Genomic DNA, 27,777 nt, shown 5'->3' with positions numbered 1-27,777 from the left:
CGGTGGTCATGGTGGTCCAACACTTCCAGCACTGCCTGTGTGGTTTTCCCTTTACCATCCGGACAGACCATGCAGCGCTGCAGTGGCTCCTGATCTTCAAGGAGCCGGAGAGGCAGTTCGCCTGCTGGATTAAGCAGCTCCAGCTCTACCACTTCAAGAACCAGCACCAGGATCCAGCACCAGGGTGGTGCTCGCCACGCCGATGCAGACGCCTGGCCTGCCGCCCCTGCATCGGAGAGGAGTGCAACCACTGCCCAAAGAGGGAGGCTCGGTAGAGGAAGCTGCTCATAGTTTATGGACGTCACATAAACCCTAGATAGAATTATCTTCCAGTAACTCACTGAAGCCCATCTATCTATCTGTATATGTTGCAAGCTGGTATCGTTCAAATAGTTGGGGTATTCTGCCCAATCGTGGCACAAATGAGACCCAGATACAATAATTCAATGAAACCATAAGGAAAGTTTATTTACAATAAATAAACAAATGGCTTAAGTACTGAAAATATAATAATAAAAATAAAACCTAACCCAATTTTGGGTATTAGCTAAACTCACTTCTTGAGCCCTCAGTATTCTGTTCATAAATACAAATCAAAACAATATAACACGTGATTTCCCCTTTGGGGCCTTCTCCAGGTAAGTATCTGTGTACAGTCCTTGTAACAATTATAATCCACGGTTTTGTGTCGTCTCTTTTTAATCCACCTCCTGCTCTCAGGTCTCTGGGTCGACAGGTCTTTGTCAGTTTTCTTTGGAAACAAGGAGACAAACGTGAGTCATTGGCGCTATTCGTATGGACTGTTTTAGGATTGAGGTGGTTTAAACACAGACCTGTTTATGTGGTGTGCTGGCTAAAAACAATCTCCACTGTGTACCAACTATTTTAAAACGGCATCTGCTACTGTGTTGACGCTTGCCAATTTCTTTTATCCTGCCGGGATTGTTTTCCAGCCTTTGTTCCGTGCTTGCTTGTAATTCTTCTGTTCCGCGTTTCGGCACGCAAGACCACAATAACTAATTCTCTTGTATGCTGCACTTCCACACACTCGTTTCACTACTCAGCTCCGCACTCTTAACTTAACACTTTGACCTCTCTCTTACTGTGGTAGCCTTACCTCTTTTAAGCTCTGAGCATTCCCGCCATAGTTAAAATTGACCACTCTTATTCCTGTCTGTGCAGTCTAATTTGTTCTGCCATTTCTTAAAGGCGTATTCCATTAAAATCATACATATATTATTTTTAAACCAAATACACACTTAAGTGAGATGTACTGCTTTTATTTCCAACTACTTCAAAGACATTCTTTTAGTAATAAAAAGCAATATATCTGACTAATATATCTATCTGACTATCTATCTATCTATCTATCTATCTATCTATCTATCTATATATATATATATATATATATATATATATATATATATATATATATATATATATATATTTGTGCTTTGTACAAATAGGCAAATAGTGCAGAAAGACACCTATCAATGTGAGAGATCATTTATCATAATTTTACATTTATATCATTTTATTTTATTAATAATCACCCAGTGTCAGTTATTAAAAAGGATTGCTATGCAGAAGGCTCTGTAGAATTTTTGCTTGGAGTCTAGACACCCCCTCCCCAAGCTGCATGTCAACTACAGACACACAATTATTCAGCCCAAACCATCCTATTCTAATTCTACACTTTAATGAATGCTGCTCTGCTAAATGTTGTCTATATCAAGTTTTATATTCTAAGTATCTCAAAACTGCTTTACCAAGAAACTCAGAGTGCAATGAAATGAAATGCCCCAGTGACACCAATTTTCAGGCAGCAGACAGACTTCGAGGGCAAAGCAACCAGATGCACAAACTCAGTTCCTAGCCATTCCCAGCCTGGCATCTTAACCACTGTACAAAACAGCCAGCCTCCTTCAACCCAGTCACTCTTGCTGCTGCTGCTGCTGTTATTTCTTCAACCTCTTCCCTTTTGACCCACGTGATGTCACTTCACCCTCATTCCACCCAGTCACAGAACTCAAGGATAGGGTCTACTAATATTGTGTTGTGTACTCCTCTGTCCGCTGGCATATACTGTAAACACTGTAAACACCACACATGCTGTTGATGAAATAATTCAATATTTTTAAACCAATTATTAAATCAAAATAAAATACTGTAGATCGTTTTTACACTATCCATAGAGTGTTGTTTTACAGATGTAGTGGTAAAGCATAACTGCCATATTACATTAATATGGTAATATTGAGTTTCTTATGTCTTAAGGTGTGTGTCCAAAAATTGCAGTCACAGAACTTATTTTGTAGTTTTATTTTTTTCATTATGTCTTTTCCAGCAGGTGGCACTCTTGCACAGAGAAGCAATACTGGATTCTGTTTTAATATTACCTCATATTGATGTAACCAGTCTGCCAGAGATCAATTTTCAACAACTGGGTCGTTTTTTATGTGAGCTTTTGTTAAAATTGTAAAACATTTTCCATAGTTTCTAACTTTTGAAGTCACTACCGCTGTGCTAAATTATATTGAGGATAAGAATGTGTTAATGCTCAGAGACTGTACATTTACCAGCTTGACTGATGACAGATTTTGAACCATAATATTCCTTGTCTTGGGTAAGTCTCATATTTATTTATTTGTGTGTGGGTAGGGTCAATTTGTTTTAATTACAATTTTTTTTTTTTATTTGACCTGACACTGTTACAACTCAAGTCATCCCAGCAATACTAACATTACCACTACTACTACTTTGAGGGTCTCTTTGATTGTGGGGCCATGTTCAGGGCCCTCGCCCGATCCCGGGTTAAGTTGGAGCACGCCCACGCGGAGTCTGCTGGCGACATGACATCTTTTGTCGACCGGTGGGCTCTGGGGGGCGTGCTCTGTTCCACCTCCCCTTTTGTTATAAACATTTAATTTACAGTCCTTTTTACTGGGTTTTCTGTTTATTAGTTGAGGCCTAGTCCTTGTTGGCACCCCTATGTTAGGGGTGCTAAATTGAATTTTTTCTCCGGCCGCCTTTCGGCCTACTAGGCTTTAAATAGGACTACTACGACTACTACTACTATTACTACTACTACTACTACTACTAATAATAATAATAATAATAATAATAATAATAATAATAATAATAATAATAATAATAATAATAATGCATTTAAAGTCTTTCTTAAATATGTATTTAGACATAAATAAGGAAGCAAACAGGTTCTAGATTGTGCAATAAATCTTATAATCACTGCTTGATCTCTGGCCTATTAAACCATGCCGAGCGCAGCTATATCCAGTTTGATCTTGTACAGAGATTCTGTTCTGAGGTGCCCCAGGCCAAGACCAGCAACTAAGACTGTATCTTCCATCAGTTAAGAAACCATTGCAAGTTCTCAGGGTGGGTTTACGGTCCACTAAGAGGGCACTGGGGGAAAAGTTGTTCTATGGCCATTTTCACTATCAATGGGAAAAGTCACTGTAGTTTTCACATAGAGCTTGCCTCTGGCTTCCTGCCATCATGCATTCCATGTTCTTTTTCTGTACTTTGTTAGAGAAAATGTGGTTTGTATTAAAACATGTTTATGACATGATCATTTGCGAAAACGCATATAAACTATTTCCTTCAGTTGTTTTGTCTGTACATAAACAAGTATGTTTCACAAAATGTTTTTAAGTAGTTTAAGTAAATAGCTAAGTCAATTGTTGTTCCTTCCATGAAAACCACCCTCAGCAAATGTGAGGAAGTATTTGATCATATTTGGTTAAAGCTGTTTCAAAATGACTAGTTTCCTAGAATAATGCTTAACTATGTGTATGCTAGTGCAGTAATTCACTGCAGTTTATAATAAATCATAATCTATTTGGCTTTAAAGTGTATTAAATTAATCATTTCAGATAAACAAAAAAAAAATCCATGCAAGGTAAATGGAGAGGAAGCAGTTAATTCTCAGTTTGCATTTCACTAACCATTTAGCTGCAGGGCGGTTACTAGGATGACTGCCAGGAAAAAAAGAGGTGTAGTATCAGTAAGGTGTTAGTTTATAAACATAATCCCAAGCCTTATCACTGCCACTGACACCTGAAATGTTTTAGAACCATTCAAGTTTAATTCAAATGCAGTTTAGCAATGTAGACGGCAAATCCCCACACTTACACCACCACTGTTACGTGTGGGTGTTTAAATATCGGGTCTATTATTTCGGGACCAACCCGTAGATTAAATGGAGCAATACACAACGCTGTATTGCCTGTTGTCATTATTATTTACTATGGTTTTGTCATCAGACTTTGGAATATAGAAATAAAACACCATTGCACCTGCATACTGTTAACCACTTTGCCACACTATGCATAAAAGATTTAGGTCGCTGTCCAATATTTAAAAAGAAGCGTGATCATAAACTGCAGCTGCTTTCACTCATTTATATCAAAATTACATCTTCTTCAAGTAGACCTAATGGTTATTTATTTAGATGCATCAAGAACCAAAAAGTAATGTTTTAACTTATCCATTAAATAAAACTATATACAATATGTAGGAAGACTGTATTCAAATTCAAATAAACAAAAAATGCTTTATTGGCATGACAAAATGAAATTGAGTTTTGCCAAAGCAATTCAACAATGAACATTATCACAAAACAGTCCAGACAATACAATACAACAACCCTCCCATTTCCCTCCCTCCCTCTCTGTATTTACAGTGGACATGGGTGCGCATGAGTGCCTGGTCCCCGTGCTCCAGGGTGTCTACACCAGGGTCTGTCTCGCCATCTCTTGGTCTCTCTGGCTGTGGCAGGCAGCTACATACTGGGCAGCTAGCTCTGCTGTCTGCTGCTCCTCTCCTAACATAGGCTTCGATTCTGTGGGTGATAGAGCATCTCAAACATTTATTTATAGGCGATATTTTTTGTTTTAGAGTAGACTTTGAATGGCAGTAAATACACAATGTCAACAGGACAGTATTCCTACTGTACATACTGTGTTTTGTAATCGTATCTGTCTTCCTATAAAAACAACTAGTTTTGTTTGCCAAGGTAATAAGTTACAGAACCTTGTGACATTTTTAGCAATAGACTCGTTTTTCAGGTTGGTCCAGAAAAAAAAAATGTTGTGCTCTTTATATCTAGTGTTTGTCTCTATATTTCATTACTTTACTGTCATTAGTAACCTGCTTCACCTGTCTTCATTGAACTCATAAAAACCAGTAACAGAACAAGTGATACATGTCTTCTGTCCTCATTATATCAGTGCCTTATTTTGTCCTTAATATTTTAGATGATTTGCCAGTTTTTGGTTTAAGACTGTGGGATAGTGTGAGGGTGAGACCTCACTGTAATATTTAAATGCATGCTATTGTGTTTATGTTAGTGTGATTGTTATTCTGCTGGTGACAGAGCCGCAGGTTGTGTATCGTGCATGCTGTTGAGCAAGTGTATTTGACAAAGATGGTATTCATGCAGGTTAAGCAAAAACGTGTAAAGGAGAATAAACATGTTTAATGTAAAATATCTGAATGTTTATTGTAAATGGAATGGATGGTAAATAATAGTTTGTTTTTGTATAAAATCATTCCAGATGTAACTGTTTATTGAATAATTCATCCTGTTAGGAGTAGGCAGGACTGGGGATTATTTAATGACGTTTTTTTCCTGTGCATTGGGTTATTCATGATCTTGTCTTTGTGAGTGTCAGTCATTTTGTGTACAACCTGTTAGACGTCTGTGAGCATCAGTTGTCATTTGTGTGAAGAATCCAATGCCACAATAAATATTTATGCATGTGAACACTACCAAGTTACTGTTTCATGAGTTCCCAAAACCTCTGTGTTCCTGAGATGAAAAATGTGATTGTGGGTGGGGGTAAGCACGGACCATCACCCCGTTACAGATAGGACAACGTTTGACACACTTGTCGCATGCTAGTTCAGCAGCCTCATTTTTTACTGGACTAATCTCTCAGAGAATTTTAAAGCCTCACCCATATTAACTTCTTTTTTTCTTTTTTTTTTTTTTTGCTTTGTTTGTTTTTGATCTCCAAATCCTTTCTGCAGAGGATTTGGCTTGAATCTGCAGTACAATAACGGATTCCTAACTAATTAATGTAGTCAAACCTTTCAGTAGACTAACCTCTTCCCTTCAACACTGATGTGTTTGTCTATTTAAATGATTTATTTAACCTCATTCCCATAAAAAAAGTCTCACAGGAGAAGTAGAGGATCACATTCCAAACATGGTGCAGTGAATAAATGTGTGGTGGGCCCAAGAGACTTCACCATCAAATCTTGCAGCCATTCATGGGTCACTGTACCAGGTGAAAGGAGAGACTAGGGAGAGGTTTCATAGGAGAATCCAATGAATATCTGTAATTGTAGCTATCAAAATAATCCCATAAATCTTACCCGTTTTGCACTTCCATTAGCTACAACAAAGCTCCCAAGTGTGCAGTTTTAGAGACACACTTTACAGCAAACATGTCTTTTGATTTTTAAAACATGATATCTGCTACTACCCTTTTTGCAAGTCATGCCTTCCAGGAAGTCTGTTACTGCTTTACTTCCTTTGTCATTTAGCACCTGCAGTGTGCTGGCAGAAAGCATATCAGTCAAAAGGGAAGCAGCTGATTGGGTATTGACAGGAAAGAAGCCAGGGAAGGATGGAACAATTTCACCCTACTGGTGAAATGACCAAGAAAGTGCAAGACAGTCTAAAAGCATGTCTTACAAACAGACATTTCTTTACGTAGAGTATTACCAAATATAGGGGCTGATGTAAGGAAAGACGCAGTGCAAACAATTGTGGCTGCAAAATCCAACTTGCCTAGCGGCCACGCAATTATTTTGCACTGCAGCCTATGTAAGCTTAAGAGCAATGCAAATTACTCAACATGCACAAATAATGAGCTGCAATCATGATAATGAGGGTCGCAATGAGTGCCGCCTGTGCATTGAGGTATTTATTTAGTGGCCATACTTACAGCCCAGAGGTGAGGTGAGTTAGGAGTACAGAGAGCAGTAGGTGCTGTATGAGATTTGTGCAGCACAAAAATCAAACCAAACAAAAAATATGTCAGAGGAAGGGCAGCAAAGTCCTCTTAGCACACTGAAAATAAAAGATACATTTTCTGAGGAGGAGCTGAAAGTCCTTACAGCTGAGTTCACTCAGCTAGAAATTGAATTATTTGGAAAAGCCTCAGCCAACATCAGTTATGCTACCAAAGAGGCCATATGGTCCTCTATAGTGGAGAAAGTCAATGCTGTTAGTGTTACCAGGAGGACAGTCAACAAGGTGATGAAAAGGTGGCAGGACCTGCATCGGTAAACAAAAGCAAAACTCACAACACAGCACAGGCATGCAGCAGGAACATCACAGCTGACACCGCTGGAGAGGCTAGCGGAGAGGAAAATCCATCCCAAACAAAGTGACCCTGGGATGCAGGATCTTCTCCGTCTTGCCCTTCTCCTGCGAAGGTTTTCCTGCTCATCTTCAGCAAGAGCTAAGCGTCGCCTCTTCAGGAAGTGTTCCACAGCAGCCATCCTGAGGTCAATGACAGGTCTCTGAAGGTGTGTAGTTTTATACAGCTCTTAATTACTCACTTCTACAATGGTTTGCACCTTCTCAGAGGAGGTGCAAAGTTTTTGGAGGGTCAGCAATTGTCCGAGTGCAATGCCAAATCTTTACATCTCATTATAATGTTTGCACCCACTTAGTATTCCAGATCCCTACCCAATTCCATGCTATTTTCTTCATTTGAACACATTTCAATATCATTTAAATGTATTAATGATGGTAATGTGCTAATTTGATGGTGGGTGCAGAACGCCAGGTTAAAAAATGTACATATGCTATATTTTTAGTGACCGCTAATGTCCCACTTTACACCAGCTAAACACGTTTTTTTGGCAGCAATATGGGTGTTTTGCAGCCGCAAATCACTTTGCACTTATCCTTACATCACCCCCATAATGTTTTAAAAAGAAAATACATGCATGCTAAAACATTTGTTTAAAATCTGCACATTTGAGACCTATATAATTAATGGATGGAACCATTTTGTTTGCTACAATTACTTTCAATGGAAAGCATGCATGCAATAAATGACAACAAGGCAAATATATGGAAAGTAACATTCTAGTCATTTGTGTTTTGTGCAAGAGCTAGTTTTCTTGGAAAACCATGTTCGATTTTCTGAACAAGACACCCCCACACTGTGAGTCATTATGTGCTTAACCTCTAAAATGTCATACCTGTCATCATTTTCATGTTCGCTGTCATCTTTCCTGATCTTGTAGCTCGTCCAGGGAAGGCAGCTACTTGTCCTGCCTGCTGGAACTTATTGATTTACTTAATGTTATTATTTTCTTTCTCCTGTTTTCCAAATAGACCAGTAAGCACAGGGCAATGTTTTTCTTAATTGTAATCTGCTAAAATAAAATAATGTTTCAACAATTTTGTTTAGTGTGTGTATCAATTCTTAATTTCCATTTTTGTATGATATTTGGAGACAGTATAGTTACATTTTCCAGACTGGTTTTAGGTCAGTATTGTTGCAATATGAATCGTGAAGCATGCGGCCAATGAGAAAAACATTCACACCAAGGGGTTAAAGGTCTTCTGGAAAATCATTTCTGACAAGAGATACATCAGCTGCTGCCAGGTGAAGACTTTCTATATGTGTTGAAGATCAGACTGTCAATCAAAATACAAATTCACAAATCAGAGCTAACAGATTGTCTATCTGGAGGCAGGATGCAGAGCAAGTGCTCTGGCAGTAGGTCAGTGTTAAGGTCATGCGATTGCTCTGCTGGCAGATGTGATACTGACCAAGCAGCACACAGTAATATCCCCTAGAAAGTGTCCTGAGGGCATCAGATGATTCTTAATGGTTAGGTTTGGGGTTAGGTATTGGGTTTGAGGTTAGGTTTTAAGTCAGAGGTTGCTTAAGGTTAGGGTTGGGGTTGGGTTAGGGACAGGGTGGCTTGATTTCGTAGAGTTGGCGAGCTGTGGAACTGAAAGGTGGGAGTAAATGGCAAATGCCAAATGCTCTAGAATCATCTGATGCCCTCAGGACACTTTCTAGGGGATATTCCTTTACGTTGCTACTTACCAACGTATAGTAAAAAATAAAGTATTTTTAAACATGATATGCTTTTGGGATATCATTTGTTAAGTGTGTTCATAGAATGTTGTTTTCACATATTAGTTATATTGAATGCATTAGTACTATGGGCTAAGTTTTAATGACATGTTTTTATATTAGAAACGTTTCATACTAACATTTGTACTTGATAACATTAAGTTAAAAATCCAATTGATGCCTATGATTAATACGTTTTTGTGACTAATTTGAAGGTATTAAAATGCTTCAATATTAACTAAATCGAGTTATTAATCAGATTGATTCATCTTGTTACATAATTGATTTATTAAAATGTTTGGCTATACTGTTACTTGATTGATTACTGTCTTCTTGTCAGTTTTTAAAATAACATTAGAATGTATTATGGGGATTTTTTTTTTGTAATCGATTCAAATTTCTGCTATTCTGCTGTTCATACCAATAAATGAATCCTCCCCTCTGTAGCGCTGCTGTCTTCATGTCTGCTCCACAGGTTTCAGACTGATGCATGTGTCGTTGTGTGTGTGTGTGTAACGCGGGCGGTAAGTCTTCATTGTCAATAATGTACTGTATTTCAGAGATACAACTCGTCAAGGAGCTGCGTGTAATTGAAGTCGTGGATGAATGGGGTACGGATAAATGAGGTTCTACTGTATTTTCAAAAGGTTTTCTTTAGGTTGTGCTGCAGGTTTTTGTTTTTTTTTGGGAGGGGGGGAGGGCGGGAGGTGGGGGGGTACTTCACAGTCTTGCACCAGGGCCTAGTAAATCCTAGCGCTGGCACTGCAATCACCACCTGTCCACATTCCACACTTTTCTAATTAACTAATTAAAACATTTCACACTTTCAGTTAAGTAATTAAATAATTAAACAAACCAATGTAAAGTGTGCGACTGTGCAAAGGTGCCTGTCTTGGCCCCAGGCTGTTCCTCCTCACCTGAGCCAAGATGGCTGCCAGCCACAAAACCCACATGCACACGTGCAGAGCTTCTGCTCTGCCACAGTTCCCTACAAGGGTTTTTTGCGTCATCAATGTAAGACATATCCCTTTTTCTCATGGTTTTAATGGGAAAAACAATCTATCTGGGATCACATATAGGGTTGAAAAAAGTAGAAATGAGCCAGTAAGTGGTTTTGGCTGGCATAATTTGATCAGCAATATAAAAAGTAAACAATCCTGTGTCAGAAGCACTGGAATCGATTCCTGAAGAGACCCAATCCCAGGTCTAACACTCCAGCAAGAACCAGGTATAAGCTAAGAGAGTGCGACTCATTTGATTATGAGTCTCCCCTTCAACACCTGTCCAAGCTTCCCAGTAATGGAAAAATTGCATCTCATTGCATCACGTTAACAGCAGCAGGGAATCTTGCACAGGTAACACAATTAGTACTAATAACATTAATAATACCCTCTCAATCGTTTACCCTCAGTTCCTGACATTTTCTAAAATGACATAAGAAAGTTCTAATAATTTAAGTTATGTAAAGATTCACTTGATGCTTTGAGAAATTAGGAGATCTACTGGAATAAAATGAGCTATGTAATTAAGAACGGTCTTTAAAAAAAGGCTGCTTTTTATTGCTTTAAAAACTACTTTGGAACTAAATCCAGTTTCCTTTTTAGCTTAGGGTCAAGATTGCCAGAAGAGGGATGACACAGTTAGATTGTCTATACAGATTCAAAAAGTCCATTTAGTATAAAAGTGTATGTAAATGGCTCTTGTGGTTCTTCTCAATGCTGATTGTGGGTAAGTGAAAGGATAAAGGCATTGGGCTCAAAGGAAGCATTGAGGACTGAAAGCCTGTGCAACATGGATATTTAATGGCTTTCCCACCTCACTTACCCAATCAGCCTGGAGGAGTATTTTTTCAGAAGGATGCATGGCAAATAATGTAAGCAGAACCCAAATCATTTAGAACACTTAGGGCTACATTCTCAAAGCTAGTTACTCCAAGTTGTCGTTAGCACAATTTTTTCAGGAAGGATAGCACAGATCATTCAGTTATGAAACCAGAAATAAAAAACGAAGACTTTTAATTTAGGAGCTTGAATGACGTAATAAGTAAGTTCAGTGATGTGAAGATTTGGAGTAAATAGCCAGATTTAGTGAAGAAATGTCGCACTGGTCACAATGAATTTGAAATGCAAAAGCTGTCAGTCTAACGCAAGCTGTTTTTCAGTTCCTCTTTCATTTCAACAGTTCCTTTTGCCTTACTTTCTGTTCCCGGGATAAAACACAAAGAACAATTGCAGCTTTCTTCAGTTCTTTCAAATCAATTACATTTAAAACTTTTGAACCAATGCTTTAAACAATTTCAAATGGTATGTGAATCACTGGTGCCCGAGCTGCCTCTCTCTCCTCTGTCCTAATTCTCCTCGACCTCTCTGCTGCCTTTGACACTGTTGATCACTCTATTCTACTATCATCTCTTGCTGACCTGGGGATCTCTGGCACTGCTCTGGCCTGGTTCTCCTCCTACCTCTCCAACCGCACTTACCAGGTAACCTGGCGTGGAGCAACCTCCACACCTCACCCTCTCTTAACTGGAGTCCCCCAAGGGTCAGTCTTGGGTCCTCTCCTGTTCTCTCTCTACACCCGCTCCCTGGGCCCCCTCATCAAGAAACCTATGGTTTCTCATACCATTTCTATGCTGATGATGCTCAGATTTTCCTCTCCTTCCCCACCTCTGACTCCACCATCTCCTCCCGTATCTCTACCTGTCTGTCTGCTATTTCCTCCTGGATGCACTCGCATCACCTCAAACTCAACCTCTCTAAATCTGACCTCCTTTTCTTTCCCTCCTCCTCCCCCTCCTCTGATCTCTCTATCTCTGTTCCTCTGGAATCTACCACACTCTCTCCCTCTTCCTCCGCTAAGAACCTTGGAGTCACCCTGGACCCCTGCCTCTCTTATTCCCAGCACATCTCCACTCTGGCACGCACTTGCCGATTCTTCCTGAGCAACATCCGAAGAATCCGACCCTTCCTCACCAACTATGCTACCCAGCTCCTGGTCCAGGCCCTGGTACTCTCCCGCCTAGACTACTGCAACTCCCTCCTGGCTGGCCTCCCTGCGTCCGCCACCCGTCCGCTCCAGCTCATCCAGAACTCTGCTGCCCGCCTGGTGTTCTCTCTGCCTCACTTCGCCCACGCTACTCCACTACTCCGCTCGCTCCACTGGCTCCCGATCACCGCTCGCATCCAGTTCAAGACTCTTGTACTAGCCTACAGATGCCTTGACCAGACTGCACCCAGCTACCTCCAGACCCTCATCTCTCCCTACACCCCCACTCGACCTCTCCGCTCCGCCTGCACTAGAAGACTAGCTCTACCTCCGCTACGCTCCCCTGCCTCCAGAGCCCGCTCCTTCTCCACCCTTGCTCCGCAGTGGTGGAATGACCTTCCTACAGATGTCAGGACTGCCCAGTCCCTGACCACATTCCGGCGCCTCCTTAAGACTCACCTCTTCAAAGAGCACCTGTAGAACTCCTCTGTTTGTATCCTGGGACACTATCACCCTTCATGTAAATGTGCTTTATTTTGCTCTTATCTGCCCCCTATTTTACTGCATTTAATCCTGTACTTCAGAATACTGTAATCTGCCAAGTGTTTAACCTGTAGTACTTTGTATTTAATCACATCCTGATGTAACTATCACTATTTAATCATATCATGATGTAACTATCACTATTATCTGCTGTATTATTGGATTGTGGTTTGTCACACTTGTACTTTGCTTGAACAAAAGTTATTGTATTTCTTGCTCTTATTGTATTACTTGTATTGTAACATGTATTGTATTGTAAATGTATTTGCTTACGATTGTAAGTCGCCCTGGATAAGAGCGTCTGCTAAGAAATAAATAATAATAATAATGAGGACGTAACTAAATATGCAGGTGCAGTTCGCTAAACCATCAACACACTTTCAGTTTCAGTTTGTTTTACATATTTATATTTAGACATTTCATTACCGGTGATCTTCTCAGAGCCTGCCATCATATGTGAACTTCACCCTTCTTCGTTTTTTTTTTTTTTTTTTTTTTTTTTTTTTTTTTAACATTTAAGATTATGGGCTGGATTCTCAAATTGTCATTAACACAATTTATTTCTGAAAGGAAAAAATATATATTACTTACATATCTAAAACTAATAATAATAAGCTTAAGACTACTCACAAGCACCTATATTAAAAGTCTGAGTTGTTTATTTCTAGTTTAGTAACTTTTGTGGGTGTGTTTTTGCTATCTGAAAATAAAACAAAAAAAAAACACATGCTAAGGACAATTTGAAGTAAATAGCTCTGAGAATGGCCATATATCTGTGATATTTGATCTCATTCTTATTGATGTACTGTAGTTTTTTGGTGTTGCTGTAAATAACCTGTTTCCTGTGTTACAGGAATGTTATAAAATGTTTTTTGTTCATGGATAGCAATAAACTGCCTTTAATACACTCCTAGGGCGCTTCTCAAAAACAGGTGGAATATTAGATCAGAATGATAGAAGTTAGCCCTTCCATTCCTGGTCTTTGTTCCAACCCTGTTCTAAATTGTTTAATTGAACCAATTAAACCTCCATCCACACCCTGATGTAGTTCGTTATGTAATTTTACCTGTTAAACCTGGAGTGGAATGGTCCTCCAGGACAGTGAATCCCTGCATTAGACCATTCGTCCGGCAGGGACATAAGATAATGGAAAGGTTGATATGCAGAAAGACTGTCATTCAAATTTAATGGCTAAGAAGCAGAATCCCTCATTTACCCCTATAACCCCTTTCTTGAATTCTATCACATGATTCTTCTTTCCAGCCTTGAAAACATCTCATTGGAGTAGTTTTACATGCTATAATTTGGGCCTGGTTCGCATAAACTTGGATAGGATGGCCACTCGGGTACAAAAAAACAGGACATCCAAATGGAATTGGAACCTTACAGTTTAAACTTTCTTTGAAAATTCTCTATTCATCCAATTGGTAACACTGATAATATTACTACTATAGTACTGACAATCAAATAATATTGTGCATCTATTGCAGTAATGTTGTCTCTTGATTTATCTAACTCAGTTTACAGGGCTGGCATTGCGTTGTTGATGTAGTAATTTACGTGGATGTGGAAGCATAAGATTAAAAAGTCCTGGGGCACCTTCCTCAAAACTGATTAATTGTGTCAATCCTCATAAAGGATGCCATTAGGCATTCTTTAGGGACTGAACCAATATACAAAAGAAAACAGGGAAAGAGGACCTGAAAAGTTTTAAAAACACACAAAATAAAAAATTATTTAAATTGTGGAGCAATTAAGATACAATTCTTATTGTCTTCTAGTTATCAAAGGTACCTGCACTTGGTATTACAATGGATCTGATCTGTATAAACAGTGCACACAGCCATAATGTATATAAAATAAAAACCAAGGCAGTTTATTCTAATTGTTGGCTCAATAGAGCCATGCAGATCAACATTAGTGTCTGAATCACCCATGAAGATGCCATCAATCAGACAGACGTGAGAGACCAGGGGGAGTAATACCACGCTCCCTCTGTTGTCTTTTACCAGGATGAAGGACACGTCACACACAAATTACTATTTTTGTTTTCTTTCAGTGGATTTCACAATCACTTACTTTTGAGTTCCTGGCAATTGGTTCTTCAAACACTGAATCACCATTAGTTTATTGGCAGATTTTCTTTTTGTTGCTGCGTGATTTAATCTAGCATATCTTAAAATGAATGAAGTCTACACCTGTATTTGTAAAATGATCACTATAATACAACTTACACAGTGTCAAATTATCCTTGGCAATAATATATATGCAGTTTAGAATCGATAATGCTAACTAGGCAGATCTGATGCACCTGTTATTTCTGTGTTCTCAGTTCCAAGAGGAAGATTAGAATCTATTTTGCAAAAACAAACTGGACATCTGTTGGATTTATTGTTATTGAGTGTAGGAAAGAATTTTCAGTCAGTTTTTCTATCAACGGTATCGCTGTTTGAAGATAAATATTTATAATTCCTTCCAAATGTAGTCACATTTCCTGTTTTACTCTTTTTTTAAATACCAGCAAATGTATTTTGGTTATACAAGGAAATATTCATGAAGCTACATGCAAGGCAGTATTTTTTTCACTTTTATCACGGATTTCACTATTTCCATTAAATGTACCCAACGGTGTGTCTTATATAGTGCCTTGTGAAAATTCCCATTCCAGAAAGAATAGTGTAAATATACATATTTTGTATCACTTTAAAATAAATACAGCAAACGTTCGCCTTACTGATGCACTGCCTGTTACACCTAATTTAGGAACCCGGCAGTCCGTTTTACTTTGCTTCTGGTAAATGATTGAACACACTGCATAGCTTCATGATTTCTTTAAAATAACGAAAAAGACACCAGCTACATCAAAGATCAGAAATATTTCTGTCAACGATCACTCTGTCCAGTAAAAGGAGACATTTCACATGTCTGATGTCATTTTTACATTTATTAGTTTTCAGTTTGTTTGATAATTCACTGATAGTGAAAACAGAATGTCTTTAAAAGGTGGACAAAAAAAAACAAAATAGTCTACACTTTAGCATTTACTGTTTTTCAGGTAAGCATTAAAATATTTAGGATCATTTGTTGTATAATAACTCTAGAGAAACATCAATTTTGAATGTGACAACGCTATTTTTCTGCTTTAAAAAATATGTTTAAATTGTGAAATATCTTGAAACACCTATTTTAAGACCGTGAAATAAGCCTTTTTAAAGTGAAAAAAATAAAGCCATAACTGTATGTCATAATGCCTTAATAACAAGGGAGACATGTATCTACGAGTACATATATCCGTGTCTTAAAACAATGGAAACAGTTTATCTAAAAGTATTGTTTCTGTTTACTGTTTATTATTTTTGCTTGCAATTTCAGGCTACTGGGTCATGTCACATGCTACAACAAAATGAAAAGGCTGTTTAGTCATGGCGTAAACTAACAGCTGGACTGGAATACTGTATAAAATAATATCGATATAATAACTTCAGAAATGTTTACAGTGACAATGCCTTTTCAATGTCATTCAGGGATAAAAATAAGATGGATGCCAATTTCATAGACGTTTAACCCATGCCAGGTTTTTATACAAGTTTGATTAGCCACAGTCTATAGGGAACAAGCTCAGGTGTGTATTAAGAAACCAACAGCAAAACCAGGAATGGATCAAGATCCACAAGTCTTATTTTTATCTCTGTACTTTAAGGAATCTATTCAGTTTTTTTTTAATGAGGTAAGTATCATGGGGAAGGTGCAAGGATTTTCCTGTGACATGGACAAGCCTCAGTGACCTGAACTGTCTACTATTACCACGGTTCTAATTTCACACAAAGCAATGTTAAGGCTGACCACCCCGTCCAGGGCACCTAGTGCACTGTATTAAGTTACTTTATTTAGGTTGCTTAGTGTAACTTAACATTTCATGCTCAAATACTTCACCACATCTAAGGTCTGACTGACCATTAACCCAGCATTCAACTGCCTATAAAACAAAGGTTAGCAAGCGCTTTTTGTTGAGACATGCTGGCTTGTTTCTACTCTGAAAGCTAGTCTATGAATTGAACATTTTCGCAAATACTAATCTGTCTTTGTTAAGAAGGGGCACGGTGTGTGGCTATCAAACCATTTTTTAAAAGAGAATAATCAAGAGTAAAGAGCTGGCTCCTAAATTCTGCCCTCGACTCAAACCTCAGCCATCTTTGTTTCTGTTCAGGATCATTATATTTACACACGCAGTACAGTACACCCTAATTGGAGCCAGGGGTATTCAGAAAATCTGTTATACTGTACAATTATTAATATGATATTCCCAATCAAGAAACCTCTAAAATACAATGATTACTGTATAGGACAGTAAATAGCAAGGACATAGAGGAGGAGTCAGCACATTGTTTTTTTGGCAACAGGGACAGTTTATCAGGGGTATGTTAGGATAATGGGGTGTTAGATAAGTGTAGATAATCAAGGTTATACTGTAGAAACTATTCAAAAAAAATAATCACATTTCATTTGTTGAAAAATGTGATCCCAAATAATAAAACATAATCTTGAATAAGCTTTGCATATTTATTGATCCACAGGATTAATAGCTGCATATGTGTTTCTTATGAGAGGCAATTTGTACATTGTTACAAAAAACGAGAACGAAATGTGCCATGAAACGCAATCAAATGTTTGTAATTAAGCAAAAACTAAAATCATAAAATTACATATATTTTTGGTAAAAAAGATAAAACATCTACTTATTTAGAATTCACCCTGAATAGAATATTCCCTTTATATATACTGTATATATATATATATATATATATATATATATATATATATATATATATATATATATATATATATATATATATAAATAAAAATACAAAAGCTTGCCTTAGGAAAAGATTTCAATCATTCTTTTTTTCCCAGCACTTATTTTTTCTTTGCTGTATTAAATCACTTTATCTTGATCGTATTGTACCTCTTTACGTAAGTGAAAAAGAAAGGCTGGCCAAAGCAGGACAATTTTCTTCTCCACAGGAACTCTAAAAACCTCCAAGGTGTGTAGGTGTCATTATCTGACACATCTGGAAGTGCTCTATGACACAGTAAGTGCTTTCAATAAGGTGCAGAAGCAAGCTGCAATTAAGCCAAAATTGCACTATGTACATATTCACAATAAAACATTTTTTTATATATGCCAGCAATGCATACTATGTGACTTTCACATACTGCTTCTTTTTGGTCCTCTTGCTATCAGTTCTTTTCCTTCTTTCTGCCTGATTGTAACGCATATCACGTTAAGGGAGAAGCTTCTAGTCTCATTCCCATGACATAGTGAGTTGTCCTGAGCTCGGAGATGGCAGTCTGTTTGCTAGTGCCTGATGAGGGTTTCTTGTCATTCACTGCAGTGTGGTGGCACTACCTGGGTGAGTGCAGTCAGTTGTCTCGCCTAAAAAAAAAACGACATGCTTAGCAGGTTTTCACTCCGGACTTGGAGACATCCGACGTCTTCATGATTACGCTGGCACGTGTCTCATGGCCCGCCCTTGTGACCGTGGTGTTGTGTGCGGGAGGTGGGGAGAAGGAAGTGGGAAGGTTTGGCCATGGGTGGCTGCTTTTGTAGGCAATCAGGGGGGACTCCTCTCTGTTGCTGGTGACTCTGAAGTTTGTTTTGCCCGATGTTACAAAGGTGGCCATACTTGGTAGCTGACATGTGTTGTTCCCGGTGCTGTTGTAGAACAGCTTCCCATCCCCGCTTCTCGCCTGCCAGAGCGAAGCCCCCTGTTGAATATAAAAAAAATTCACTGTAGTAAAAAGCAGGCTTTGCTCAGGGAGAGACTATCTCTATAGTTTCTAGGAGAACCACAGTTTTCAGAGCCATTCACACATAGGAAAACACCCTCATGACTACAATTCCCGTCTCACACCCCTTATAATCTACAACGCTTGCAGTATACTATTAGTATACTTGTAGCAGGGGCGAAAGTCTGCCAGTACTCACCGGTACTCAATACCGGGACTTATTTTAATGCCAGTACTGGGTACCGGGACCTATTTAATCTGCTTTTCATCCAACACGCATGCATTCCATCGACTCTTACAGTTGTTTATTTTACACAGTCCACTAGCGTTCTGTTATGAAATGTTTAATTTAGTCTCCTGATTAATAGTTTAGTTTTTATTTCTTTTAAACCTTCAAAACAAAGAAAATGACGGAATTTTGGGGCATGTGAAATAAAATCCATTTAAAAGTAAAATATGTGTATCAATAAATTCTGGGAACCGCTCTACAGAGAAAAATAATATATCATTATTTTCTTAAATGTACATGAAACTGGTAAGTTACTGAGTTTTTGAATGTTACTCCCTGGAAGACAAAAATTAAAGTCATGCTTGTGTCCATGCTAGCTACGTAAAGATTTGTCATGTTAAATTAAACTCTTCATAAGTCCAGTTGGTTACTGATTCAAAAGTTGATAGACCATTCTGTGAGAGAAAAAACGACACTTACAATAATTATATGATAAAAGTATACCTGGAACTAGAGCAGCTGTTTAATAACAACAGTAACTATTATTGTTGATCTTAATCTAACTTTCTAAAATATTTTTGTTTGTATATCTGAAAGCATTCTTATGGTACTTTTTTTCACTTTTCCAATGCTGAGGAAGGCTGTAGCAGCTAAACACATCCACTGTTCTCGCTTTCTTTTTTCTTAATAAACTAAACACGTTGCATTTTTAAACAATTTTATGCTGAGTCATAAGCATAAAATCGCACCCATACGGCAGACGGCTACTCTGTCACAAGCATTAATACCCTGTATCTTTCTAAACAAGGGATTTAGTGGAGCTCCCTAATAAAAGCTGAAACTCAAAACAATAATTGTGTGAATACAGTAATTGTTACAGCTGTGTATAATGGTATTTAAAACAGGATTAATTTATCCGACTTTTTACAATTCCGCCCTTACTCTGGTCCCACCGCAGTCGGATTCGCAACAGATTACTGTACATCAATCTCTTAATAGTAGTGCCTATTACATAAAAAATGCCAGCCTCTATTGTGCACTGTTTAACTGAGACCTTTTTGTATAATTTTTATTATATTTTTTATATAACATCACCTCTTTTTTAGGATATGTTGAAAGAAAACTCTGTCAATAGCAGCTACTGCATAGTGTAATGTTTCTTAATGCTTGTCATTTAAGGTTTAACGTAAGTGTTATATTACAGTACATGACTGAGTGATACATGCAGAGGATACAAAGCTTTCAGTATTTTCAGCTTCTGTGTTTATGTTGAATTGGTTATATTTTATCAATTATTTTTTAAGGCTTATTTTGTATTAAAAAATTATCGTCTACTGATATCTATACATTTTAGTATTTATTCATTGGCACTCAAATTGGCTAAATGTTTTAAATGTTTAAACCTGGCTGCGCATTTGAGTACCTGCACTTTTTTACTTTTACCTCTGACTTGTAGTATACTATACCTTTATCCATAATTTTAAACATTCAATCAGTTAATCAGATTTTTTTGTGATCTAAAAAGTTTTTCATAGTTTTAATGTAAATATATTGTGTGTAGTAACTATAATATAGACCTACAGCAATGGCAGCTGTGGTTTGAATTATAAATCCATGCTGAAAATGTGTATGCAAAAGGTGTGCAGGTTTACAGCAATGTGATTCAGTTAGGAGTGTAGACATATTCTTTGGTCTTAAGATATTTACATTTTAAACCGACTTAAAACAGAAAACCAGCTCCACCAGCTCTGACCAGAATAGACCAGTGCTGCTCGTCACATACAGTACTATATTATACAATGTAATGCTAAACTGGGGTAGTATTACCCAAATGTAACGACTGCTATTCTCTCCTGAAAGCTGGGTTACTATAACTGTGAGGCCTCTGCTCTGTGTTTACTGGCTGTTCAACAAAAGAAATCAGGGATGAACAGTTCAGGTGGCAAGCTGCTGATGTATTCTGCTTTCACAGCTTCCAAATTGATTGTATTTTAGATACATACTGTAAGAAGGCAAAAAACACATTTGACTCCAGGGGGTAAATGTCTGTGGTAGAATGTAAACTATTTAATTGTGCGGTACTGCTGTACAGCTGGATCAAACTGACATTGTCTTAAGTCAGCTACCCTGTATTAAATGTGATTAATATACTGTAACCTGTGCTAAGTGGACAGAACCAAATGCATATTTTGAACAACTACCTGTAATATGATCCCCAAAAAGCCTTCGATAACAAACATCAGTCATTTGTTTGACTCCTTTTAATTTTATCACTCTCTGTATTTTGTATGCTTCTATATAGAAAGTTTTTAAGCTTTGTGTGGAGAATTCAGATTATATGATTTGTTAATTTCGAAATTGCATTTAAAAAAATAAAAAGAAAGTCAATACCGCAGTACAAAAACCAGTCGGAATTCTCACCTTTGTGTCGTCATCGCTCTGTACACTGTCTGTTTCGCTTTCTGCTGGAAAAACAAAAGTGAAAAGCAGAATGAAACTGCTGGCATTCTTATGTTACATTACACAGTGTGTAAAATCAGGAAGGCTGACAGCGTAGATCATTCCTTGTTTCAGAAATGGAGAATAAACACTGTATGTCAGATATATTTGTATGGAGGGTATATTTTGGTTGGATATTTGCTTCAGATTCATTCTATAATAAATATTAACAGTAAACTCAGCTATAATAAGCTCAAAAGCAGACCCGGTTCTGTTTGTTTGGTTAACCCTGCTGAAATGGTACGTAAAAAAAAAAGTTTAAATCATTTTGTTTTGATGTCTGTTTTGTTATAGTAATTATGTCACGGTAATTTATTTACCTTGGGATGTCTTGCCAAAAATGCTCTATATACTGTACTGTAAATGTTGCTGCTGTTATGTTTTGTATATTATTTTTTACTTTAATTTTGTGTATATAATGTAGAAGTGAAACTGAATGTAATAGTGCCTTCTGAACTGTGTTCTCCAGTAAATACTACAATTCACAGCATTTATTTATTGTAAAACCCATTTATACCCTGGAGTTCTTTGCTACAATTTTTGGCATACTACAGTATTTGGCAGCACGTACTATGATTATTATGGTAGATCGTAATATTACAATTGTAAATACAACAGACAACTGTGACCTCCTTTAAAGTACATTTCTCAATACTATAACCAACACCATGTCATAATAAATAGTTTTGAATACTATTGATCACCTTGAAGTAAGCCAGACGATTAAATAATGTAATAATAAATACTGGAAAGTATTATTATTATTATACTGAGGTATGGTTAGCAGAGAATGACAAAGGAGGTCTATTTGCATACTCAAATTGCATGTTTTGGGAATCCACAATTTCACAGTGTACTTTAACTAATACAAATATTCACAATAATGGTAACTTAGCCAATAGCATCTTTTACAATAACATGTGAGAACAGTAATTTAGAAAAACACCAGAGGCTAAATGACTGGATCGCTTACATGTTTGATATCTTTATACAAAAAAAGCTTTAAATATTTAGCTGTAAAATCTCAAGAATCAAATTCCACTAGGGCATCCATTATAGAAACTACTGCAGTAGAAATTGCAGTAAATATTAAAGTTTCCATTATACGACATACAATTTGAAAGTAAGTTATTGTATATTTTGATATGGTCTAGGTTGTACATTAACTTGCACACATAACTGACATCTGAAGCGTGTGAAAAGCAATATATTCTTTATCGCAATAACAACTGCTTGACCTTGACCACTTGGAAACGAATCTCCAATCAGCTATTACCTAATATTGATTGCATGTCAGACACAGTTGTTGAGATTCAATGTTCTTTCGAGCTAACTTTTAAAGCAACTGTAAATTACATAAATCATAAATCTGCGGAATGTTATTTGTGTCTTTGGATGGTTTATCCATTGATTATTGGCAACTGTATCAAATGTAGTTTTCCATTAATAAATGTATTGCACACATTTGTTCCTAAACCTCAGCTTCACTCTGGTATTTGTGAATGCTTTCCTAGTGTGCACTGAACCAGGAAATCTTGCTTAACAGTTCCATATCAAAAAGTGCATTAGGCATTAGGTAGTCTTACTTTCAGTGGATTGGTTTCTGTTGCAGTATTTGTACATCTGCACATATCAAATGTGAATGTAAAATGCTATCAAATAAAGTACTGTAAATTATTTATTTACTGCACTGCAAATTTTGGACTAGTTCCCAATTGCCGGTTGTGCATTAACTTGAGCAATGAATACCGAATTCTGTGATTAAATGGGTGTTGTTTGTGAGAACGGGATCAGTGCACTCACCTCCATATGAAGACACAGGCGATATCTGGAGTGGGTAGCCGTGGCTTGAGCTGACGGACTGGTCTTCACTTTCCGTCGTCACCTCGATCACCTGACACACGTCGGGGGGGTTGCTGATGATCATCTCTTCATATTGTGGTGAACTCCCGTGTTCTTCAAAATAATGTACAAAAGAAAGCTTAAAGGGGCATGCTCACTATTATCTTGAACTCCTTCAGCAATAAGTAATGTTGTATAAAGACTGTACTAGTGTCGTCGATTTGCAGGGTAGCTCTATAACTGCGAATGCAGGCAAGCCCGGTTCTTCTGCATAGCGGTTAAGACGCTCGCTTGCACCCTGCCTCAGTGCTGTCACATTAAGACAACTGATTGACGAGTTAAATTAACCAATTTTTGCTGAAAGTAAATGTGTATGTACAATATATATATGTATAATATATATATATATATATATATATATATATATATATATATATATATATATATATTGTATACAGGTGGAAAGAGTTCAAACAAATACTAATACTAAATAACTAGTTTCTTTGATAACAATGATTTTTATTGTGCATATATATGATTTTATGTATTCACATTTGGAGTGAATCCTTTAATATTTAAAGTGGTTGTTTTTCTTTAGCAGATGTGAACATTTTCCCCTCTCCAACATCCTGATGATGTCATGTACAGTAATTATATTGAGCTGAATAAATGAGATTACAAATCAACTGGAGACATAACAAATAGAAACACAGCCTTGCTTATGAATGTTAACATGATTCTTGTACTGCAATGCACAGCTTACAGCATTACTGGAAGACATCGATATGACACACCTCATAACCTAACAGTAACTGATTTCAAGTGTGTACAGTATAAAGAACAGAAATTCAAGACATCAGTCATCATATAAAAGCAAAGTGATGCCCCAGTCTTTAAACCTCATGTAGCCCATATTGTTGGTTGGCTTCGAAGCCTCCTATTTGGCCATTCATTACTCAATGATAGTGACTATTTCATGAATCCGTTCTCAGATATCATGTGTAAAACCACTATGTAGTGTACCCCAGGCTCCGAGGTCATACATTTTATATAAATATCTTACAGACAGGATTCCTCTCAGGCTAAATCTATACTGTAGCTCCAGTTTCAGAAGAGAGATGTTTGGAAGTGCAGGTTCAGTTCATCTGGGCTTGACGACTAGCAGTCTTATTATTCAGTTGCAAAAAATTAGGACTCCCAAATTGGCCATATCACAGAGAAGTTACAGAAATTATCTGAAATAAGCAGCTATTTTACAGAGACGCTAAAATGATTTCTATGCAATATGAAACTCTCTTTTGTTTTTAGCTTAACCCCATGTCTACCACGTTTGCAGTGAGCATTGCTATTTCAGTTCATTACACAATAGTCCCTTGCTAAATCAGACATGCCTGGAAACAGACAGGTCGGAAATAACAAAGTGTCCGGTTTAAAAAAAAAAAAAACACATACATTTATAGTGCTCAATTAAAAAATATATATAAATATTGTGCTGAAATATGTGTTCTCTGTACAGATTACATGATGTAAAAATATAAATCTATACAGTAAGCCTATACAGTCTCCAGTACAGTAGTACAATCTAATTAATAATTAATACCTAGCACCTATTGTGCACAGTACAATGCAAAACTACTGCAATATTATTTTAAATTAAAACTTAATTATTTTAGCTCATTTTCTTTTTTTACCGTAGCCTACTTAGTACACAATTAACACAAAATAGATCACCGTGCCGCATTGACACGTTATGATACTATACAGTACCTTACATATACTGCACACACTTTACAGAAATAAATCATTTTTTAATTGACGTAGAACAGTTTGCAGTGTAGTGCCTGCAAGTAAAACACATAAGCCTATGTGCTAGACTTTCTTTGCAAAAGCAATTAAAGACTTAAAATCCAGAATTTAAATAATTGTAGTACACATCTTGCGTTTGGAATCACTGGAGTCCATCAGTATAATTTGAAAGCTTCTCGTCCTTTTCCAACTGATCGACCTCAGATTGTTCAAACTCTGCAGAGTATATGTTTATATGCCCTTTTTTAATCATGCTCTTAATTTAGTAGCTACTTGTATTTGTTCTTCCGTTTATTTTCATCCTGTCTGTCAGTATAACAGCGTTTTTTTTGTTCTTTTAGTGTGTCTCACAGTGGCCTCATGTCACAGTTAATTCAATATTATTGGGGGACACACGTTGTGTCTGACATATCCGAATGTACAGCATAACAGTGTCTTTATTATCAAGGGACTACTGTTTTCACAATAATCTAAGCAGGAAAGAGCTATGACAAACCTTATCTAGTTTCATTTCTGTCCTTCATCATGGGTATTTCATATTTCTGGGAATGCATATCCACAAACAACCTGATATGGTACACTTGTAGGATATGCAACCAAAGAAATAATAAAACATTAAGATTTAATGAATAGAAGCCAGCATTTGTATCAACACTGGCTTTATATCAACACTGCACAGTTTACTCTCTGTGGGCTGAGTTTCTGTTATCTTGTAGTCAGGCAGCTAATTCACAAAAGAACATCCTGTACGAAGGAACTGAACAACAACAAGAAAAAAAAAAAAAACACAATCGCCTGTACGGCCAAAAGGACTCGTTAGTGCACTGAGGAAATATCACCCACTTCCTGTGGTTGCTATGCTGGGGGCCCTCAACCTGCTGTCCTAGGCAAACCTACATGAATTTCTTAAAGGAAAATACTTCATTATTTATTGTTAGCAGTAGCAGTAGTATGAATAGTAATTTAAAGCTAAACATCACACAGAAAAACAATGCAATATATTTAGTTATATTAACCAACATTAAGCATTAACCAAAAGTCCGGATACTGCCAATTGACTGAGAAAATGAATATAGCAAGATCATTTCCATGGCATCAAGGTTCTAATTTCCAATTGACTTTAAAGGGACAAGTACAGTTCATCTTATTTGTTTGCCAAATCAAAGCTTATTTATAAACCCACATCAATTTTTCAAATAAGAAAACATGATCTTTCAGAAATAACAGCACTTTACGTTTCCTTTTAAAAAACACAAACACCGTAAAAGCTAAACCAGAGGCCTCATTACTTTTGTCTGAAGAGCTGGTCAACAAAATGAAGGCGCAGTGCAAACAGGCAGGTGGGCAGATACTTGGGTTATGCATACAAATACAATCCCAGGTTAGCTTGGCACCCTGCCAGCGCAGTGAATTACACCCGCCCATTGCCTGCTGGGCCTTCACAGTTCTGAACTCTTTTCTGCTGCTGTTATCTACTCCACACAAACCTTTCACTGCACCTCAATGAAAAAACACAAGCACAACACAAAAATGTACAGTAAACTGAGTCTTTCACAGACTTTTTGCCAGTTTCGTTAAATATTTTAAAAGCTGACTCATTTGAGTTTTTTTAAAAACAACATTCCTTAAATCTGTCCTTAAAGTTTTGGCAATGGGCTTCCATATTTCTATTTCTATATTTGTCTCTTAAACATCAAGGTGGTACTTAAGAATAAATAAACCCTGTATGGTTTTGATATTTTTGACTGTTCATGCGTTGGGCCTTTTAATCCATATGCATTTTTTAAATTTTATTTAATGTACCGGTATACCATTCAATAGACATTGTATAAGCATATATGAAGAAGAATATTTTCAGCAAACAGAACCTAATCTGCTTACCTAAGTGACTGCCAACAGTACTGTCCACCATTACTTCCTCTTTAATTATGACATTCAACTGTGCTTCAGCTCCAGTGGTCCCACTGCCTTGGGAACAGGGCCTCTCCAACTGTTGAAGAAAATATGAAATAGTTGCACTTATATGGGTTATGTAGAAACTCAGAAGTGTACATGTGGAAGAGATGTTCTTAATTAACACTTTGAACTGATTTTAATGTGTTATATTTTGCAGCAGACGAATGCTTCCCATGTTACAAAGTTGTAGTCGTGTACGGAGGTACTCCTAGAATCCTACTTTCATATGTCAAGTTTCACCGCATTGCGCATTCCATCCTTTTTTTACCTTATACCAGGGGTGGCCAAACTTCCTGACCCTACGAGCCGCATACCAACATTTCCATATGGTCGAGAGCCGCAAGACACGTACTGTAAAACATGACATGTTTGCGAGCAAGACATTTTAAATACTAGCATTGCTGTGCAGTACAGTAGTTGTTATCTCTTGATGGCAGCAAAATACACAAGAACAAGAGACAGAATATTGCAGCCAATGCTCCAATTTTATACAAAGAATCATTCATCTGAATAAGGACGTTTGGCACGTGCGATATTTCATGCTTGCCATACAAAACTCGCTTGAGTCGTTAAATCAGCTTCTTTATTGAACACCAAAAGGAGCATCTGCCTTCAGTCTGATCCAGGAGGATATTCAGCTGCAAATGTGGTGTGATTTGTTTCATAATGATGTTTGAGGTTGCTCGCCTTGTACAGAATACACTACAGTGTGTAAGCGATTTGTTGCTTGCAGATGAGACACAGTTTTCAGTGAAAGCAAACTCTTTCTCCTGGTTTAAGGTCTCATAAGTTTGTTTATTACTCGTGGATAGTTTGCTCAGTACACGAAACGAACAAGCACTTAATTCAAAATTATAAAATGTACTTTTAACTGCACATCCGGCTTTCACTCTGTGATCGAAATACGCAGGCGTCAGCGAGTGGTGCGGAAAGTCAACAAGTGAAGAAATATCCTTGCAGTGAACATGCAGACTCAAAGAAACAGGACAGAAG

The 27,777-nt window shown here is 37.3% G+C and overlaps 2 protein-coding genes across 10 annotated transcripts in view; one reads left to right on the top strand and one right to left on the bottom strand.

Moving 5' to 3' along the window:
• Window positions 1-11,505: 11,505 nt before the first annotated feature.
• Window positions 11,506-12,667, top strand: LOC131705209 (uncharacterized; the record flags this gene model as incomplete). Its single annotated transcript, XM_059007495.1, has 2 exons — window positions 11,506-11,620; window positions 11,818-12,667. Coding segments are annotated over 2 exons (900 nt in total), but the record flags the coding sequence as incomplete, so codon positions are not given.
• A 4,544-nt stretch (window positions 12,668-17,211) lies between these two features.
• LOC117409019 (interferon regulatory factor 2-like) overlaps window positions 17,212-27,777 on the bottom strand; it is a 61,503-nt gene continuing 50,937 nt past the window's right edge. For 6 of the 9 annotated variants that reach the window (XM_058998432.1, XM_058998425.1, XM_034014524.3 and 3 more), the window contains 4 exons: window positions 26,710-26,818; window positions 22,984-23,136; window positions 21,103-21,146; window positions 17,212-18,431 (listed from right to left, as the gene is read on the bottom strand). In XM_058998432.1, coding sequence (XP_058854415.1) covers window positions 18,120-18,431; window positions 21,103-21,146; window positions 22,984-23,136; window positions 26,710-26,818 — 618 coding nt within the window. In that variant the 3' untranslated portion in view covers window positions 17,212-18,119. The remainder of the gene's footprint in view (window positions 18,432-21,102; window positions 21,147-22,983; window positions 23,137-26,709; window positions 26,819-27,777) is intronic. The other 3 variants (XM_034014530.3, XM_034014529.3, XM_034014527.3) reach the window with 3 other exon arrangements.

The sequence above is a fragment of the Acipenser ruthenus genome, chromosome 2, assembly GCF_902713425.1.
Source record: "Acipenser ruthenus chromosome 2, fAciRut3.2 maternal haplotype, whole genome shotgun sequence".
Lineage (NCBI taxonomy): Eukaryota > Metazoa > Chordata > Actinopteri > Acipenseriformes > Acipenseridae > Acipenser > Acipenser ruthenus.
Note: the sequence above shows the minus strand (reverse complement) of the source record. Positions and strands in the feature narration are given on the sequence as shown.